This window comes from Salmo trutta, chromosome 31 (assembly GCF_901001165.1).
Source record: "Salmo trutta chromosome 31, fSalTru1.1, whole genome shotgun sequence".
In the NCBI taxonomy this organism is placed as follows: domain Eukaryota; kingdom Metazoa; phylum Chordata; class Actinopteri; order Salmoniformes; family Salmonidae; genus Salmo; species Salmo trutta.
In genome coordinates, this window is record NC_042987.1 from 1,403,697 (window position 1) to 1,423,033 (window position 19,337).

General features: G+C 41.8%; 1 protein-coding gene across 1 annotated transcript in view; it reads right to left on the bottom strand.

Moving 5' to 3' along the window:
• Positions 1 to 2,921: 2,921 nt before the first annotated feature.
• LOC115169306 (kin of IRRE-like protein 1) overlaps positions 2,922 to 19,337 on the bottom strand; it is a 104,071-nt gene continuing 87,655 nt past the window's right edge. The window contains exons 7-15 of the mRNA XM_029724796.1: positions 11,829 to 11,977; positions 9,338 to 9,465; positions 8,548 to 8,674; positions 8,199 to 8,299; positions 7,015 to 7,231; positions 6,592 to 6,699; positions 6,212 to 6,339; positions 5,268 to 5,378; positions 2,922 to 3,627 (exon numbers count right to left, since the gene is read on the bottom strand). Coding sequence (XP_029580656.1) covers positions 2,989 to 3,627; positions 5,268 to 5,378; positions 6,212 to 6,339; positions 6,592 to 6,699; positions 7,015 to 7,231; positions 8,199 to 8,299; positions 8,548 to 8,674; positions 9,338 to 9,465; positions 11,829 to 11,977 — 1,708 coding nt within the window. The 3' untranslated portion in view covers positions 2,922 to 2,988. The remainder of the gene's footprint in view (positions 3,628 to 5,267; positions 5,379 to 6,211; positions 6,340 to 6,591; positions 6,700 to 7,014; positions 7,232 to 8,198; positions 8,300 to 8,547; positions 8,675 to 9,337; positions 9,466 to 11,828; positions 11,978 to 19,337) is intronic.

Here is a 19,337-nt window from a genome sequence, read left to right on the forward strand (position 1 = left end):
TGCACATGGGGACAAAGATCAGACTTTTTGGAGAAATGCCCTTTGGTCTGATGAAACAAAAATAGAACTGTTTGGCCATAATGACCATCGTTATTTTTGGAGGAAAAAGGGGAGGCTTGCTAGCCGAAGAACACTATCCCAACCGTGAAGCACGGGGTTGTGGCGGTGCTTTGCTGCAGGAGGGACTGGTGCACTTCACAAAATAGATGTTATCATGAGGGAGGAATCTTATGTGGATATATTGACGCAACATCTCAAGACATCATGCAGGAAGTTAAAGCTTGGTCGCAAATGGATCTTCCAAATGGACAATGACCCCAAGCATACTTCCAAAGTTGTGGCAAAATGGCTTAAGGACAACAAAGTCAAGGTATTGGAGTGGCCATCACAAAGCCCTGACCTCAATCCCATAGAAAATTTGTGGGCAGAACTGAAAAGGCGTGTTTGAGCAAGGAGGCCTACAAACCCGACTCAGTTACACCAGCTCTGTAAGGAGGAATGGGCCAAAATTCACCCAACTTATTGTGGGAAGCTTGTGGAAGGCTACCCAAAACGTTTGACCCAAGTTAAACAATGTAAAGGCAATGCTACCAAATACTAATTGAGTGTGTGTAAACTTCTGACACACTGGGAATGTGATGAAAGAAATAAAAGCTGAAAGAAATCATTCTATTCTGACATTTCACATTCTTAAAATAAAGTGGTGATTCTAGCTGACCTAAGACAGGGAATTTTTACTAGGATTAAATATCAGGAATTGTGAAAAACTGAGTTTAAATGTATTTGGCTAAGGTGTATGTAAACTTCTGACTTCAACTGTATATACAGAGATGGGTTGAGAGGAAAGAGAGACAGAGTCGAACTGAGAGGAGGTGTGAAGGCGAAGAGATATATCTAGGATGCTTTCTATCAGCACGTAAATAATCACACTCTGTGAAACCCCTCTCCTCGTTTAAGAAAAGTACTCCCAGCCTCTCTTTCTCTTATCATTTCATGTCTTCAGCTCTCGGAGCTTAAGATTGCACACAATAGAGTGTTTGAGAGAAACTGTGTAAGATTGTTTGTGTATATGGGATAGAGCAAGTGTGTAGACAGCAGAAATGTGTTGAGTGCATAGATAAAAAAAATATGGACGAAGCCATCAATGACGTCACCGCATAGTTTCCTATGAGAATGCTCAGTGGCGCATTTGATGAAGAGGAAGTGTCATTTCAGCGTGTCGCAATCTTGCTACATGGAAGAGTTTTTGGAAACATTGCTTGGGCAGTTTGAGCTCCTCCAGGAAGTGATGTTGCAGGCTAGCTCTGTGCTGCCCCCTTTTAATGGAGTTTTCAAGTTAAAGGCCGACCGAGGTACTGCAGGCTGACATTAGCAACTAAATGATCCCATAACTTTGTCTGTGTGTGATTTAAAGTAGTCGGTTCAAGGACATACATCTGGTGAAATATAATAAATTATTGGTACCAATATTTGTGCATATAACAAAAATGTATATACACAAATATTGACCACGAAGATCGGCACTTCCCCAGTCACTTTAATTAGGGATCCTGTTATCTGGAAACAATGACTGCAGTATCGCGTCGGTCTTCAACTTGAAATCCTCAATGCCAGGGGGCAGTCGTTCTCCCCGGTTGAGTGTATCTATCTGTTTCACTCTGACAAGTACGTTTGTTTTTAGGTGTATACAGTACATTCGGAAAGTATTCAGACCCATTGACTTTTCCACATTTTGTTACGTTACAACCTTATTCTAAAAGGGATTACATTGATTTATTTCTCATCAATCTACACACAATACCCCATAATGACATAGTGAAAACAAGTTTCTATACATTTTTGAAAATGTATTACAAATAAAAAAACAAAAATACCTCATTTACATAAGTATTCAGACCCTTTGCTATGAGACTCAAAACTGAGCTCAGGTGCATCCTGTTTCCATTGATCATCCTTGATGTGTCTAAACTTGATTGGAGTCCACCTGTGGTAAATTCAATTGATTAGACATGATTTGGAAAGTCACACACCTGTCTATATAAGGTCCCACATTTGACAGTGCATGTCCGTACAGACCGAGACATGTTTATGTCGGGACACAGATCTGGGGAAGGGTACCAAAACATTTCTGCAGCATTGAAGGTCCCCAAGAACACAGTGGCCTCCATCATTCTTAAATGGAAGAAGTTTGGAACCACCAAGACTCTTCCTAGAGCTGGCCACCCGGCAAACGGAGCAATCGGGGAGAAGGGCCTTGGTCAGGGAGGTGACCAAGAACCCAGGGTCAAGGGGTCACTCTAATAGCGCTCCAGAGTTCCTCTGTGGAGATGGGAGAACCTTCCAGAAGAACAACCATCTCTGCAGCACTACACCAATCAGGCCTTTATGGTAGAGTGGCCATACGGAAGCCACTACTCAGTAAAAAGCACATGACAGCCTGCTTGGAGTTTGCCAAAAGGCACCTAAAGGACTCTCAGACCATGAGAAACAAGATTTTCTGGTCTGATGAAACCAAGATTGAACTCTTTGGCTTGAATGCCAAGCGTCACGCCTGGAGGAAACCTGGCACCATCCCCATAGTGAAGCATGGTGGTGGCAGCATCATGCTGTAGAAATGTTTTTCAGCGGCATGAGAGAAACTCCCCCCATACAGGTGTGCCAAGCTTGTAGCATCATATCCAAGAAGGCTCAAGGCTGTAATAACTGCCAAAGGTGCTTCAACAAAGTACTGAGTAAAGAGTCTGAATACTTATGTAAATGTGATATTTCCGTTTTTTATAAATGTGCAGAAATGTCTAAAAACCTGTTTTTGCATTATGGGGTATTGTGTGTAAATTATTGAAGGAAAAAAACTATTTAATCAATTTTAGAATAAGGCTGTACCATAACAAAATATGGAAAAAGTCAAGGGTTCTGAATACTTTCCGAATGCACTGTATGTACGTATATGTGTGTATGAAAACCACTATGTACTACACAATACATCTCTCACACGTGTGTCTGCATCCTCTGTGTGTGTCTCTGATTGTAGTCCGTACCAGGAGGAGAGGAGTAGGAGAAGCGGGTGGAGGTCCCATACCTCCCAAGCAGAGTTTCTGGACCAGGACCTAGTCCTTGGACTGGCCCTGGTCCCACCCCTTGTCCAGTCGGGTACATCTCATAGGCTGGTCCTACTTCCGGGGGCGGGGCAAAGCCCATCCGATAGGTGGGATACTTGGCGGGGTAGCCGTAGTTGTCATAGGTGAGCTGAGTGTTGCTGTCCAATAGGCCGCAGTCTCCGGGGAATTCGCTGGTCTGTGAAGTGGGATGAGAGGGATGGGTGATGTTGGGCTGGGCTTGGCTCTGCCCAGCCCTAGTGAAGGTGTTGAACTGGGCGTAGTTCGTATGAGACATCCTGGACAGAGGTCGGGGGTCGTAGCACCCTGCCCGTGACCCCGGATTCCCCGGGACCCCTCCTGCCACCACCGCCCCACCGGGGCCTCCTGCTGGTCCACTGGATGTAGTTCCTGTAGCTCCCCCCGGAGGGTTGGAGTTCCGGAACTCTCCCTGGTACAGCATAGAGCGGGACGACGGCCTGGCATCGTCGTGGGTGGTCGCGCGGACATTGTAGTAGCCGTTCGTTGGATCCTAAGAATAGAGATGATGAGGAAATAGTGAGATTTTTACATGGGTTAAAATTTGAGGTTTGAGCATTATTTGGGGTGTGAGCTAGTCATGTTTGATATGCTGTGTGTAAGTTGTGCATTGTACTGTGCTAAGGATAGAGGTGAAGCGATAGTGAGCTTTTTACAAGCTTACATGAGTGTTTCAATTCGAGATGTGAGCATATTTGAGGTGAGGTAGTCAATGTGATAATTTGTGTGAAATGTTATGTGTAAGTTGTGTATTGTGATTTCCTAAGGATAGTGAGCTTTTTACGTGTTTAAATTTGAGGTGTCAGCATATTTGAGGTGTAAGGTAGTCATTGTGATATTTTGTGTGATGTGTTTATGTGTGTTGTGTTGTATACAGTCACCCATCTACACACAATACCCCATAATGACAAAGTGAAAACTTGTTTTTAGAAATGTTTGCAAATTTATTGAAAATTAAATACAGAAATATCTCATTTTCAATACATGTTAGAATCACATTTGGCGGCGATTACAGCTGTGAGTCTTTCTAGGTAAGTCTCTAAGAGATTTGCACACCTGGATTGTACAATATTTGCACATTATCATTAAAAAAAATATTCAAGCTCTGGCAAGTTCATTGTGGATCATTGCTAGACATTTTCTAGTCTTGCCATAGATTTTCAATCCGATTTAAGTCAAAACTGTAACTCGGCCACTCAGAAATATTCATTGTCGTCTTGGTAAAGCAACTTCAGTGTATATTTGGCCTTGGGTTTTAGGTTATTGTCCTGCTGAAAGGTGCATTTGTCTCCCAGTGTCTGTTGGAAAGCAGACTGAACCAGGTTTTCCTTTAGGATTTTTCCTGTGCTTAGCTCTATTCCATTTATTTGTATCCTAAAAAACTCCCTAGTCCTTGCCGATGACAAGCATACACATAAAATGATGCAGCCAACACCATGCTTGAAAATATGAAGAGTGGTACTCAGTGATGTGTTGGATTTGCCCCAAACATAACATTTTGTATTCAGGACATTAAGTTAATTTCTTTGCCACATTTCTATCAGTTTTACTTTCAAACAGGATGCATGTTTTGCAGCATTTTTATTCTGTACAGGCTTCCTTTTCACACTGTCAATTAGGTAAGTATTGTGGAGTAATTACAATGTTGTTGATCCATCCTCAGTTTTCTCCTATCACAGCCATTAAACTCTGTAACTGTTTTAAAGTCACAATTGGCCTCATGGTGAAATCCCTGAGCGGTGTCCTTCCACTCTGGCAGGTAGTCATTCAAAAATCATGTTAAACACTATTATTGTACATAGAGTGAGACCATGCAATTTATTATGTGACTTGTTGAGCACATTTTTCTTATTTAGGCTTGCCATAACAAAGGGTTTGAATCATACTTATTGACTCAAGATATTTCAGCTTTTCATTTTTTATCAATTTGTAAACCTTTCTAAAAATATTATTCCACTTCGACATTATGGGGTATTGTGTGTAGGTCAGTGACAATTTTAAATTCAGGCTGTAACACAACAAAATGTAGAAAACCTGAAAGGGTGTGAATACTTTCTGAAGGCACTGTATGAGATGTTTGTTGTTTTGAGGTAGGTTGTATGAAGTGAGTAGCAGAGAGAGAGAGTTGCACACCTTCAGTTCGTACTCCTCGCGGGTATCGAGCTCACTGCGCAGGTCCTGCTTCAGATCCATATCGTCTTTGAATGGCTGAGTGGAGGGAGAGAGGGAGACAGAGGGCAGAAACTAAACCATCAAACAACAAAACACACACAGGGAGAGAGAGAAAGGAGGGAAGGAAGAGGAAAACAGAATATCAGGTTTTTCATATGATGAAAACAAAATAAATGTTATTTGATAAATGTTTGTTGACTACAGTTCAGAATGTTATAGCCAGGGCTATGCAGCACATAAGGGGGAATTCAGTCAGTGGTTTGTTCTTAAACAACAATTAAATGCTTCAGCACCTTATAGCTTCTACAACACTTTCTGTCTTAAAGCTGCAATAGGTAACTTTATGGGCGACCCAACCAAATTCATTTAGAAATGTGAGTTATAGATCTGTCATTATCATTGAAAGCAAGAATAAGAAGCCGTAGATCAGTTCTATATGTGCTATTTCTATGCTTCCCGTTCTTAAGTTTCGTTTTTGCGTCTTTAACTTTCGGTTTTGTAATTTCAACCAGCTGAAATATAATATTTTTGGTAATGGAAAACATATTTCACAGCGGTTAGATGGCACAATGATTCTTTACACTATAATTGCTTGTTTTGTCACAGGGAATAGTGCGCTATTTGGGACACACCCTCAGCCTGTGAGAAGTCTTCAGGTAAAAGATAACATAAACCCTCTATCCATGTCCCCCTTACCCTTAATTTTATTGTTTTACTATAAAGTCTAAATGCACTTGAAATAAACTGCAACAGTGAAGAAAGGTTCAGGACTGCACTTTGATTCCCTTCAAGATGGTATAGCTGGCATGTTTTGTTTTTGAGGAGACGCGCTCCTTTGTCAAAACAATTGCCCTTTAAATAAAGTTTGATTTGTTTTATAGAGGTGGGTGTTGTGGGGTACTCACGGAGTACATGGTCTTGACCATGCGTGTTGCCGTGGAAATGCTCTCTGACTCCTCCTCCAGACTGTGTGTCTCCTTGTTGACCGTCTCCACCTTGATGTCTGGCTTCCCCAGAGTGACCCCACGCCGACCTGGAACCCAAACAAGACAGAGGCTGCTGTCAAACACACACGCACACATGCACACACAAACAACAAAACACACCTATGCAATGACAGACATCTGGGCTGTATCAAAAGGCACCCTGAACAAAAATAGTACACTATATAGGGAATCAGGTGATTTTTGGGACACGTCCTATATGAATGACAGACACACAGACATGCACACACAGAGAGATGTTGCATGCAGAGGGCGTGGTAGCTGGTTGGTACAGTACTCACTGCCTTTTCGTTGGCGGTAGAGGAAGAAGGCCAGAGCCAGCAGAAAGATCAGGAGCAGGATGGAGGATCCAACAGTTCCACCAGCTATAATCCCCACTGGAACTATCTCTGTACACAGAGACAAGAGAGACAGAGACACATGGTCATACCAACATATAATGCTAATATATGCCATTTAGCAGACACTTCTTTTTAAAAAGTGACTTACTTTTTAAGGTGTGGATGTGGAGTGGAATTCCATCCTCTTTATGTATTTTATTTAGATATTGATAGATACATACATGAATGAGAGGGGGAGATTAGTGTGGGAAACAGAGAGGAAAGGGGCAAGTGGTGGACCCAGGGATCGCCTCTTCGAGGGAGGTCGGATAGACTACTGCTAGACCAGATTCTGGCATGAATCCAGCCAGCTTTAAGGTGTACCTTTCTCCTCCAGGGTGATGATCATAGTCCCCGGTCCGAAGGCGTTCCAGGCGGTGCAGTTGTACGGAGAGTGGAAGTCAGACTGCATGACGTTGTTGATGGTGAGGGTGGAGAGGACAGCTCCTCCCTGGGAGTGAGGTTTACTCTGCTCCACCGTGTACCTCTCCAGCAGAGTCCCCTTCTCCTTCTCCCACACGTTCTCCTTCCACGCCCACACCTGTAAGGAGTCAAACACACATGCACGCACACACAACAATAAAAACTGTGAGTCAATGGAGAATAGAAAATCTGTCTATACAGCCATGCTGTATATTCAAACACAACATATAAGTACTCATATAATCATACATACACCCCACACCCATACACACACACACAATACATTGGGTTCCGTGTCTTTAACACAAACACACCCAAGGACACACGCATGCATGCAGACACACACACACCTGGTCGAGGCAGGTGTACACAAGCAATAAAGAGTCTAACAGATTTTTCTACCGTAAATCTGCTGAAGTAGTTAAACTATTAAATATGGAGCATAAATACATCAAATATGTTGTGCTAATGTACATTTTAACACCCAAAAAAGAAAAAGGCGAAGCGACTAGAGGCAGAAAAAGAAATAAAAGATTTGAACTTATCCCTTCCCCCCATTCACCAGCCCCCTGTCTCCTTTCTCACACGCACACAGCGCCATATTTCATAGGTCCTCTTTCTCTGCGTTAAGTTAAAACTATAATGTCGTATCACACTATATGCTCCAAGCACCCACTGGCTGTCACAAATGGCTCACTATTCCCTTTATAGTGCACTACTTTGACAGAGCTCTGATCAAAGTAGTGCACTATAAAGGGAATATGGTGCCATTTGGGATGCACACCACTAAAAGGCAGGAGTGGAGACTTTTTTTAATAAAGCACAGATTTCTGTCATGTCTCTGCTGGTGTAGTGGATAATCGATACTGAAAGGTACAGAATTTTACTCTCCCCTTCACTCTCACATCATCCCCCTCTTACACCCCATGTTGTCAGTACAGCTCTTATTCATTCATTCACTCGCTCTTTTCACAAAGCCTTACAATGAATAAGAAATTATACCATTTACAAAGCATTTATAAATACATATACATGAAAGTTATTATGAAGTTTTACAGATATCTCACAGAGTTCACTTCACTCACAATCTTATCAGGTGGAGGGGTGCTAGCGATATAGCACTTGACCTCTCCTCTCTCCCCTCTCACTGCGTACTGCACTGGTTCACTGGAGATGATGGGAGGGCCTGGGTGAGACAGACAGATACAGCTATTTAGACTCCACTCACGACAAAACAAATGATAATGAGGGGAAATTTGTGGTAGACAAGGGGAACCTGATCCTATATCAGCACTCCTATTCTTAGACACTTTATGAATATGGGCCCAGAAGTACTAACAGCAGAATCAAAAGGGTAGTAATGTTAAAAGTAACACTGTATGTATGTGTGTGTCTGTGTCTGTGTACACTATACACGGCTGTACTGTAACTGACCATTGACTATAAGATTGACCTCAGTCTCTCTCACTCCGATCCTGGGGACGATAGCCTTACACACATACTGGCCCGCGTCTGCCTGGCTCACGGACTTCAGGACCAGCTCCTCCTTGTTACTAAGGACCTGAAAAGGACACACACAGGCACGCACACACGTACGGGAGGGAGATTAGATGGAACCAAGTTGTAAAGGGAGGGAGGAAGGGAGATATTTAATTAATAAAACATGTTGATTTTCTCAGCAGCAGGCGCCAATATATTATTTTATTACAGTAGTTATAAAGCATTAATACAATATTTAGGTCATAGGTTAGGAGGTCAACATTAGTTGGGTTAGGGGGGGTTAGATTTAGGTTTGGGGAGAGTAAGAAGTTCAGGTGGGACAACGTTCAATGTAGTGCTGCTTTTATGGGTTTAGGGTACTTAAATTGGGCCGGTGGGCAATATTAACTTTAAATTGGATGATTACGAGGACCTAAATATAAAGAGACCAGCATCCAAAATGAGTTACATCTGGCACCTCTTTCAGTCCAAGTCAAGCACTGGTAGAATGGATATGGAGGTCCCGATATGGGGTTTCAGGATCCTGGATAGCAGCAGTGCTGGGGTCAATTCCATTTTAGTTCAGTCAATTGTGGAAGTAAAGTGAAATTCCAATTCCCAATTGTTTCTCATAGACAAGCATTGCGAAAAATGTGAATTAGAATTTCTTACTGAATTGAATTAATTTAAATGGAATTGACCCCAACCCAGGATTTATAGCAGAGGATAGCTTCTCAGTTCTCACCATGTTAGATCCCTTCTTGGTCCAGGTGAGTGTGAGTGGAGGGTTCCCGGCCCACTTGCAGTTGAGTTTGGCGTCAAAGTCAATGTCCACTGTAATCGGCGTGAGCGCCCCCTTCAGGATAGGACCATCTGACAGACAGACAGACATATACAGTAGATAAACAGGTATATAGAATAGAATTTGTTCTTAACTGACTTGCCTATAAATACAAAATATAGACAGACATATACAGTACAAGTCAAAAGTTTGGACACATCCACTCATTCAAGGGTTTTTCTTTATTTTTACTATTTTCTACATTGCAGAATAATAGTGAAGACATCAACACTATGAAATAACACATATGGAATCATGTAGTAACCAAAAAAGTGTTAAACAAATCCATATATATTTAAATTTGAGATTCTTCAAAGTAGCTACCCTTTGCCTTTATGACTGCTTTGCACACTCTTGGTAATCTCTCATCCAGCTTCATGAGGTACAGTAGTCACCTGGAATGCATTTCAATTAAAAGGTGTAACTTGTTAAAAGTTTATTTGTGACATTTCTTTCCTTCTTAAAGCATTTGAGCGAATCGGTTGTGTTGTCACAAGGTAGGGGTGGTATACAGAAGATTTGGTAAAAGACCAAGTCCATACTATGGCAAGAACAGCTCAAATAAGCAAAGCGAAATGACAGTCCATCATGACTTTAAGAGATGAAGGTCAGTCAGTACGGAACATTTCAAGAACTTTGAAAGTTTCTTCAAGTGCAGTCGCAAAAACCATCAAGCGCTTTGATGAAACTGGCTCTCATGAGGACTGCCACAGGAAAGGAAGACCCAGACTTACCTCTGCTGCAGAGGATAAGTTCATTAAAGTGGGGATGCACGATATATTGGTGAACATATCGGAATCGGACGATATTAGCTAAAAATGCCAACATCGGTATCGGCCCGATGTCTAGTTTAACGCCAATATTAAAAACCGATGTCAAAGCTACCGTGCATACCTATATAACGTAGGTACAGGACGTAATGACGCCACGTAAAATTTGGCGCTACACGTGCAACACAGCATTCCTAACCTAGCCCACAATGTCTGCTGTGTGGATCGAGCAGTCAACAAGTCGAGCAGTCATTTGAAAGAGTAAGACCTTTCAGTGAGACAACTTAATGGCGAAATCCATTAAAGCCAAGATAATGGCATTCATTGTCCTTGATAATCAACCGTTCTCTGTCGTGGGTGATGTTAGCACACTTGGTAGTGTGTACCGGTGCTCGACCGACTGTCCTATCGGTGCATCACTACATTAAATTTACCAGCTTCAGAAATTGCAGCCCAAATAAATGCTTCACAGAGTTCAAGTAACAGACATATCTCAACATCAACTGTTCAGAGGAGACTGCATGAATCAGGCCTTCATCGCCAAATTGCTGCAAAGAAACCACTACTAAATGACACCAATAAGAAGAAGAGACTTGCTTGGGCCAAGAAACACGAGCAATGGACATTAGACCGGTGGAAATCTGTCCTTTGGTCTGATGAGTCCAAATTTGCGATTTTTGGTTCTAACCACCATGTCTTTGTGAGACGCAGAGTAGGTGAACGGATGATCTCCGCATGTAGGTGTCGAAGCTAGAAGCAAAAGCATTTCGCTACTCCCGTAATAACATCTGCTAATCACGTGTATGTGACCAATAAAATTGTATTTTATTTGTGTGGTTCCCACCGTGAAGCATGGAGGAGGTGTAATGGTGTGGGGGTGCTGTGCTGGTGACATTGTCTGCAGCAATATGCTATATCTGGTTTGCGCTTAGTGGAACTGGCATTTGTTTTTCAACAGGACAATGACCCAGCACACCTCCAGGCTATTTGATGAAGAAGGAGAGTGGAGGAGAGTGCTGCATCAGATAACCTGGCCTCCACAATCACCCAACCTCAACCCAATTGAGATTTTTATTTTACCTTTATTTAACTACACAAGTCAGTTAAGAACAAATTCTTATTTACAATGACGGCCTACCCGTGGCCAAACCCGGACAACACTGGGCTAATTGTGCGCCGCCCTGTGGGACTCCCAATCACGGCCAGATGTTATGCAGCCTGGATTCGAACCAGGTACTGCAGTGACACCTCTTGCACTGAGATGCAGTGTCTTAGACCACAGCGCCACTCGGGAGCATGGTTTGGGATGAGTTGGACCATGGAGGCTGAGATAAAATGTTGCTGTTTTAAAGCTAATTTACTGCAATTCTACAAATGGGGGGGGGGGGGGGGGGGGGTCACGTGCCCTGCGTGCCCTGGGATGGACGGACGGACAGACAGACAGATACAGTAGATAAAAGTAGTCTTCTGTCTGTTTATCTGCTGTCTTAAGTGTATGGAGGTATGGAACTGTAAATGACAAGTCTAGGTGATGTGTTTGTTGGTCTTGATATGTAAATGTATGAGCTGTGGAAATGAATTTCCTCTTCAGAGGACAATAGCATCTATCTAATAGTCAGACTCACAGTGTACATCGACCACGATGCTGAGGTTGGTGTGTCCCACAGCGTTGAACACAGAGCAGGAGACCGGCTCGGTGTGAAAGGAGTGGTCTACCGGGGTCACAAACACACTCTCCCTCGCCCCCTCCAGGAGAACACCACCCTTCGCCCACCTGAGAGAGACACAGGTGTCACATAGCCACACTGATCTTCACTACAGTACATGTTCACATAGCACAAATACACACAAACAGATACACTTTCACAGGTTGTATTCACTAGACACCAAATGGAAGAAAACAGACTGAAACGGGGAGGGACTACCTGAACTTGTCCAATATGAAATGCTTGTTTTTGGTTTTCTGTTGCAAAATGTTTTACTACATTTTGCTGATCGGGAGAGTGGGGTAAGCTAAGCCAAAGGGTTAGTTGAGCCACCCATTGTTTCTAGGAAACCACACACAGAATTTATAATGTAACCAAAATATTTAGGTCATAATTTCATGGAGTTCCAAAAAATATTTAGGTCATAATTTCATGGAGGTCCAAAAAACAGATTTTTACAGTCAAATTAATTTACTATGTTATAGGTTTCATGAGGCTACTATCTAAACCAACGTAGATAGTTTTAATATTATTTTGTACATCAGTTGGGGTCTCCATAAGCTAAAGTATGAGGTCCTAAACCTAGCATTAAAGTGTGTCCTTGTAGCTGTGTTGGCTAATATAGTCAAAATGTTTGCATTTGGGTTAGTTGAGCCAATGGCCATGAAGTAAGTTGAGCCAATGGGAACCATACGCCATACAAATGAGGATGGCATTTTGTCAGTTTTATGCATAATATGCGTAACATGTATAGTATTTTTGCAATGTTTCATGCATATGAACTCAAGATAGTGCATTTGTATTGTTACGGAGCAGAAATCATCATGCCCCGTGTATGCCAAACGTAAAACCAGCAGGGGTCTAGGGGTCTGACGTTCTTGAGAGAGCAGCCAAGGAAGTGAGAGAAGGGAAGAAGTCCATTTGAACAGCAACAATGGATGAAATAAATTGACTGAATGAAACTGTCACGTCCTGACCAGTAAAGAGGTTATTTATTATTGTAGTTTGGTCAGGACGTGGCAGGGGGTGTTTGTTTAATGTGTTTCGGGGTTTGTTGGGTATGTTCTATGTTAGTTTATTTCTATGTCTGTGTCTAGTTTATCTATTTCTATGCTTTGTTTATTGGTTTGATCTTCAATTGGAGGCAGCTGTTTCTCGTTGCCTCTAATTGAAGGTCCTATTTAGTAGGGGTGTTTTTTTCATGTTTTTTTGTGGGTAGTTGTTCCTTGTGTAGTTGTTTTCCTTACAGGACTGTTTCTCGTCGTTGTTTTTGTTTGTATAAGTGTTTTGTTTCATTTTCTTCTCATTAAATAAAAGAAGATGAGCATTCACATTCCCGCTTCGCCTTGGTCCCATCTTTACGATGTACGTGACAGAAACTGAAGAGTTACAATGACAAAAAAGAAAACAAACATGTACCTGTGTAAAAGATGACATGGAGTCTGGGCTTGCTAAACATATCAAGAATCTTGTTTTATGGACTTAGAAGCCTCAACTAAAGAGAATTTGCCTACAAATTGGCACATCGAAACAACATCCCTGTCCCAAACAACTGGTCGCGAAATGGAAGAGTAAGTGATATTGTCACGATCGTCGTAGGAACATTCGGACCAAAGCGCAGCGTGATATCGGTTCGACATTTTATTGATAAGTGAACCGCACAAAAACAATAACGCATACACGACACGTGACGCTACTGCAGTGCTCACAGGCACTTACACATTAACAAGATCAAATCAAATCAAAATCAAATGTATTTATATAGCCCTTCGTACATCAGCTGAAATCTCAAAGTGCTGTACAGAAACCCAGCCTAAAACCCCAAACAGCAAGCAATGCATGTGAAAGAAGCACGGTGGCTGGGAAAAACTCCCTAGGAAAAACTCCTGAGAAAGGCCAAAAACCTAGGAAGAAACCTAGAGAGGAACCAGGCTATGAGGGGTGGCCAGTCCTCTTCTGGCTGTGCCGGGTGGATATTATAACAGAACATGGTCAAGATGTTAAAATGTTCGTAAATGACCAGCATGGTCAAATAATAATAATCATAGTAGTTGTCGAGGGTGCAACAAGCACGTCCGGTGAACAGGTCAGGGTTCCGTAGCCACAGGCAGAACAGTTGAAACTGGAGCAGCAGCATGGCCAGGTGGACTGGGGACAGCAAGGAGTCATCATGCCAGGTAGTCCTGAGGCATGGTCCTAGGGCTCAGGTCCTCCGAGAGAAAGAAAGAAAGAGAGAAAGAGAGAATTAGAGAGAGCATATTTACATTCACACAGGACACCGGATAAGACAAGAGAATACTCCAGATGTAACAGACTGACCCTAGCCCCCCGACACATAAACTACTGCAGCATAAATACTGGAGGCTGAGACAGGAGGGATCAGAAGACACTGTGGCCCCATCCGATGATACCCCCGGACAGGGCCAAACAGGCAGGATATAACCCCACCCACTAGACAAGATCCCACAAAACACAGTGGGGAAATGGCTGCTTAAATATGATCCCCAATCAGAGACAACGATAAACAGCTGCCTCTGATTGGGAACCATACCAGGCCAACATAGAAATAAATAACCTAGACTAGAACACCCCCCCCAGTCACACCCCGACCTAACCAAAATAGAGAATAAACAGGCTCTCTATGGTCAGGGCGTGACAGATATTGAACAAAGAGATCTATATCTGAATGTAGGCATATATATTATTTACGATATACATTACAATAGGATAGGAGTAAAAACAAACAAAAGATAACTATTGTAAAATAGATTGTGTCTGTAAAATGTATATAGTATGTATAAGCTGGCAGTAGAAGCCTAAGTGTTGTATTTCATTAGTTTACTCCAATTAGGGGAGGGGTGGTAGGGTTAGTGGAAAATAATAAAGCAAAACATATTTTTAAAAGATGTCTATATATACAGTAGCAGTCAAGTTTGGACACACCTACTCATTCAATGGTTTTTCTTAATTTTTTACAATGTAGAATATTAGTGAAGACATCAAAACTATGAAATAACACATATGGAATCATGTAGTAACCAAAAGATGTTAAACAAATCTAAATACATTTTATATTTTAGCGTTTTCAAAGTAGCCACCCTTTGCCTTGATGACAGCTTGGAGGATTGGACATGATGCAGACAATTACATTGATGGAAGCTACAATCTATCTGCAATATTAACGCTGATCTACCCCTCCATTCCATGTCACAGGACAACATCACCCACTTACCCCGGCTCAACTTAGCCTGTCCCTTTGCTCAACTTACCCCATACTGAATGGCAGAACTAGAGTGTTATACATGGGGTGGCCAAGGCTACTTCAGGGGGTCCATAGACCATGACAGAAAATGTGTGTGTAACCCTAACGTGGCACCTAAGGAGCATGAATGAATCCTATGATTGCTGATTAGAGGTAGAAGTGATATTTCACTTAACCCAGAGTTCTTCAATGTGGCAGATAGTGTGGTCCAAAAGGGTTACTTCACTAGAATTCTTTAACATACGATGAATAGTCAGTGTCTCTACCTCGGAACTGCAGCTTAATTAAACACACACACACACACACACACACACACACACACACACACACACACACACACACACACACACACACACACACACACACACACACACACACACACACACACACACACACACGAGAGACTTGGGTCACTCTGTTTTCATGAATATAATCTGGATCTATAAGTGTTGAACATCCAAAATATTTTCAGAAAATAAAGCTCAAGCACCAAGGAGATAAGATATCATTTGTGTGTTACATAAATTGCATTGTTTATTTACAACAACAAAAAACACACTGCAATTTGACATACCAGGTATCAAGCAGAAATGGAATTGAGTGCCCATCAAAATTACAAACGTACAGTATCATATTTATGCTCATATATATTATGTTAACTAATAGCAAAGGAAGGTTTTGGAATTGGCCTAATCAAGACCAAATGAAATCTGTGTGACATGATACCTTTTGGATGTATCATTTTAGAATGTCAGTGTACTAGCTAGTACACAGTGCATGTTTTAATCATGACCAGAGGGACCGCCTAAGTGCCAAATTATCCTAGGTAGATTTAAAAGAGCATAATTCATAGTTCTGGTGAGAACTGGCTAAATGTTTCACAAACTCATCCATGTTGAGGGAGCGTGCCCTCCTTGACTCAACACTGAGAATTCCGAGGTGACTTAATATGTCATCAACCATTGTTGTCCTAAGGTGGGTTTTAATCAGTTTTAAAGCTGAGAAGCTTCTCTCATAAGAAGCACTGCTGACTGCTGTAACAACTGAAATCTTCCAAAGTCAAAATAGCTCATGGAAGACCTCTTTATAAGGTTCTAGAAACACAACAAAGTCAAGGAGAGTAGACGGTCTGTCCCTTCCACTTTTCTCTCTCCTATAGTCGCTTGGTTTGATGGACCTCAAATCTGACTCAAAGGTCTGAGCAAAGGCAAACAGAGGCTCCTCAAGAAGGTTGTACTCTTTGCATTGAGAGACTGGACCCATTGCATTATCTCGCAATTCTTATTTGAAAAACGCCTCTGCAGCTCAGCTGTGAGACTGTCAAACACCTGATAATAGATAGCTCTTTGGAAGCTCTCACCATCACTTTGGTCACAATTTTTCTGTCCGACAGTGCTCATCATCAATGAGTCATGAAATCTTAAGCTTGTTTTAGGCTGTCTTTTACACACTGTTTGTACACTTATTTTGCAGTGCTCTGCAATCTCTTTAACCTATTTCCATAGTAACCTTCACTTCTGTAGTCCTGTAATGTGTCTGTAAGGGCACCTACTAGATCCACAGCCCTTGCTAGGTCAAGAGAACTTGATTGGAGCATGTCAAAGACATTTGGCATCACCAAGCACTTTACAAAAGGTAACTGAAAGCCCTATGAAATATAAATCTGAGAAAGAAGGCCCCTTGCCTCGACTGATCTATCACTACTATTTTCAAGTGTGATATCCTGTAGCACTCTCAGAACTGCTGGAAGCCTGTCCCTCAGATTACGGCATTCCATGTATCTGCATGCCCACCTTACATCTGTAAGTCTCTGTAGTTCCCTGGGCTGCTGCTGTGGATACAGCTCTTTCTGAACTGCAAGCCACTTGAGATGAACGTTCGAGCCAGATACAAAGTAATAAAGCTTCTGCAGGAGAGAAAAAAAGTGAACTGCCTGTTTTTTAATGGAGCCAAAGGTCTAACGTTAACTCACACAGCGACTCAACTTTCGTAAAAGTTGTTCAGGAAACCTAAACCCGATGCTAAACCTTAAAACGTACTTCAAATATGATGCTTCGCCAATCGTGAAAAGAGCTCGTGGAGCTGTGGAAATATTCTCTCTTCTTCTTCTGTATGTTCTTCTTATTCTTATTCGTCTGTATCTCGCAACCAAAGTTAATATTCTCTCTTCCTCGTCCTCAATTTGAAAAATGCACCACCGAACGTCATAAATCTTCCTTCAACAAGAGGCGAAATGAGATGTCAATCAGCATCAAACTGCCAGTAGCGAATTACATTTTGGGGTGGCCAATCAGATGTCAGAGGTGTCAAGTGCCACCCCGGACACCCCTCTGGCTCCACCCCTGCCCATACCCAGTGTAAGTTGTGCCAAGACACTACTTTTTTTGGACAAGCTACAGTATGTTTTCAAAAGGGAGCAGGCTAGATGGCGGACTGAACAGCAGTGTAGATCACCTCAAGATAAAAACATAATATTCAATATCGGTAAGTTAGACTAAATATTAGCACTTCACAAACTGGTTGGTTATAACCTTCAATCTGGATAATAATACAAAACAAATCATAAGACTATAGAAATGTATCAACAAATATTACGAAAACAAGCAACATCCAAACATGACGGAGAGTAAAACAGGGGAACTAATGCCGAAACAAAAACGTGACTTTCTACAGACAATTAAAACATTTCACCACCAGGAATGGTAATGGTCGAAACCGATCTGTTAAAATCAGTAAATGACAAACTGGGCATACTTGAATTAGTCAGTAAGGATATAAAGGAGTTGAAGGCAAGCCTCAAGATGAGTGACGAAAAAGCTGCGACATTGGAGAAAGATTCAATCAAGCTAAAAGGGACAGTCAATAAGATTGAAACCGATGATAATGAACTTAAAAAGGAGAACATATTTCTGAGAAAAGCCTTACTTGACATACAGACTAGATCAATAAGAGAACATCTGGTACTTACTGGTATCCAAGAGAAAGAAGGAGGTTCCTGAGGGTGTAGTTAGGGAGTTCCTCCTTACAGCGCTTCAGATCCCACGCGAAGCTGTCGACGAAATCCAACTCGAACGTGTACACCGTTTCAGACAGAGAGGTGACTTTTTTTAAAGATGAAAACCTAGCTAAAAGACTTGCTGGCATGAAAATAGGCATGAAGGATCAGTTCCCGAATGAAAAACGTGTAGCTCTCGTTGTCCATTAACTGTTTATTGATAACCAAATGTTCAGAGACACAAAGACTACTCCATGGCTATTCTAAATATTACAACATTCCCATAGATTTGAATAATGGAACGCACACTACTAAATATGTTAGAGATTGTAATAAAAAATATATATATAGAAAAGCAATAAAATACAAACATTTTTAAAGAAATAAAATACAACTACAATATACCATTTTAGATAGGGAATGTTAGAAAACAATTTGTTTTAGAGTTTCCATTTACAGTATTTCATATATTTATAAGACAGTATTAGAAGAAAGGATAATTAGTGAAATAATACATCATCAAATATAAGGAACTGGAACACAAAAGTACTCAATCAACATGGTAGAGATAAAAACACAGAGGACATAAGAAGGCACAGTACGTGGTATGGGTATGTGCGCATGTATTGTGATCGAAGGTGGGGTGTGTGTTTTTGTGTTTGGAAAAGTGTGGAGTTAAGTGACTGAAAAACTATGCAGGTTGCAAATCCCAGAGCAGGGGTTATGAAAGAGAGCATTCAATTGTGTGCAGATATGGGATATACATTTTAAAATAAATGATTAATATTTATTTATTTACTGTCCTATCATGATGGAATGGTCCCCAACCCTATACACCCACCTGAGAGACCCATACACTAAGGAGAAGTCCTTATCTGTTTTATGGGTCTACTGTAAGTAGCCTATACGCAGCCAATTCAGAAAGATGAATGTGGTCAAAGACCTACTAAAACAACACCGCCCCCTCAAGATTCTGAGCCTGCCTGGCAGGGTTGGTCCTGCAAAGCCAAAGCCCCCTCATGGGAGAGCATAATAATCAAGGACATTCTCAAAGCTGCTAATGAGAACCTTGACGACCTTGTACCTAGCCGGTGGGGATTCCGGTGGGGTACACCCACCCACCCAAGCAGTGGCAGTACTGGCAACACTAGCTGCAGTAACCCATGGGGAG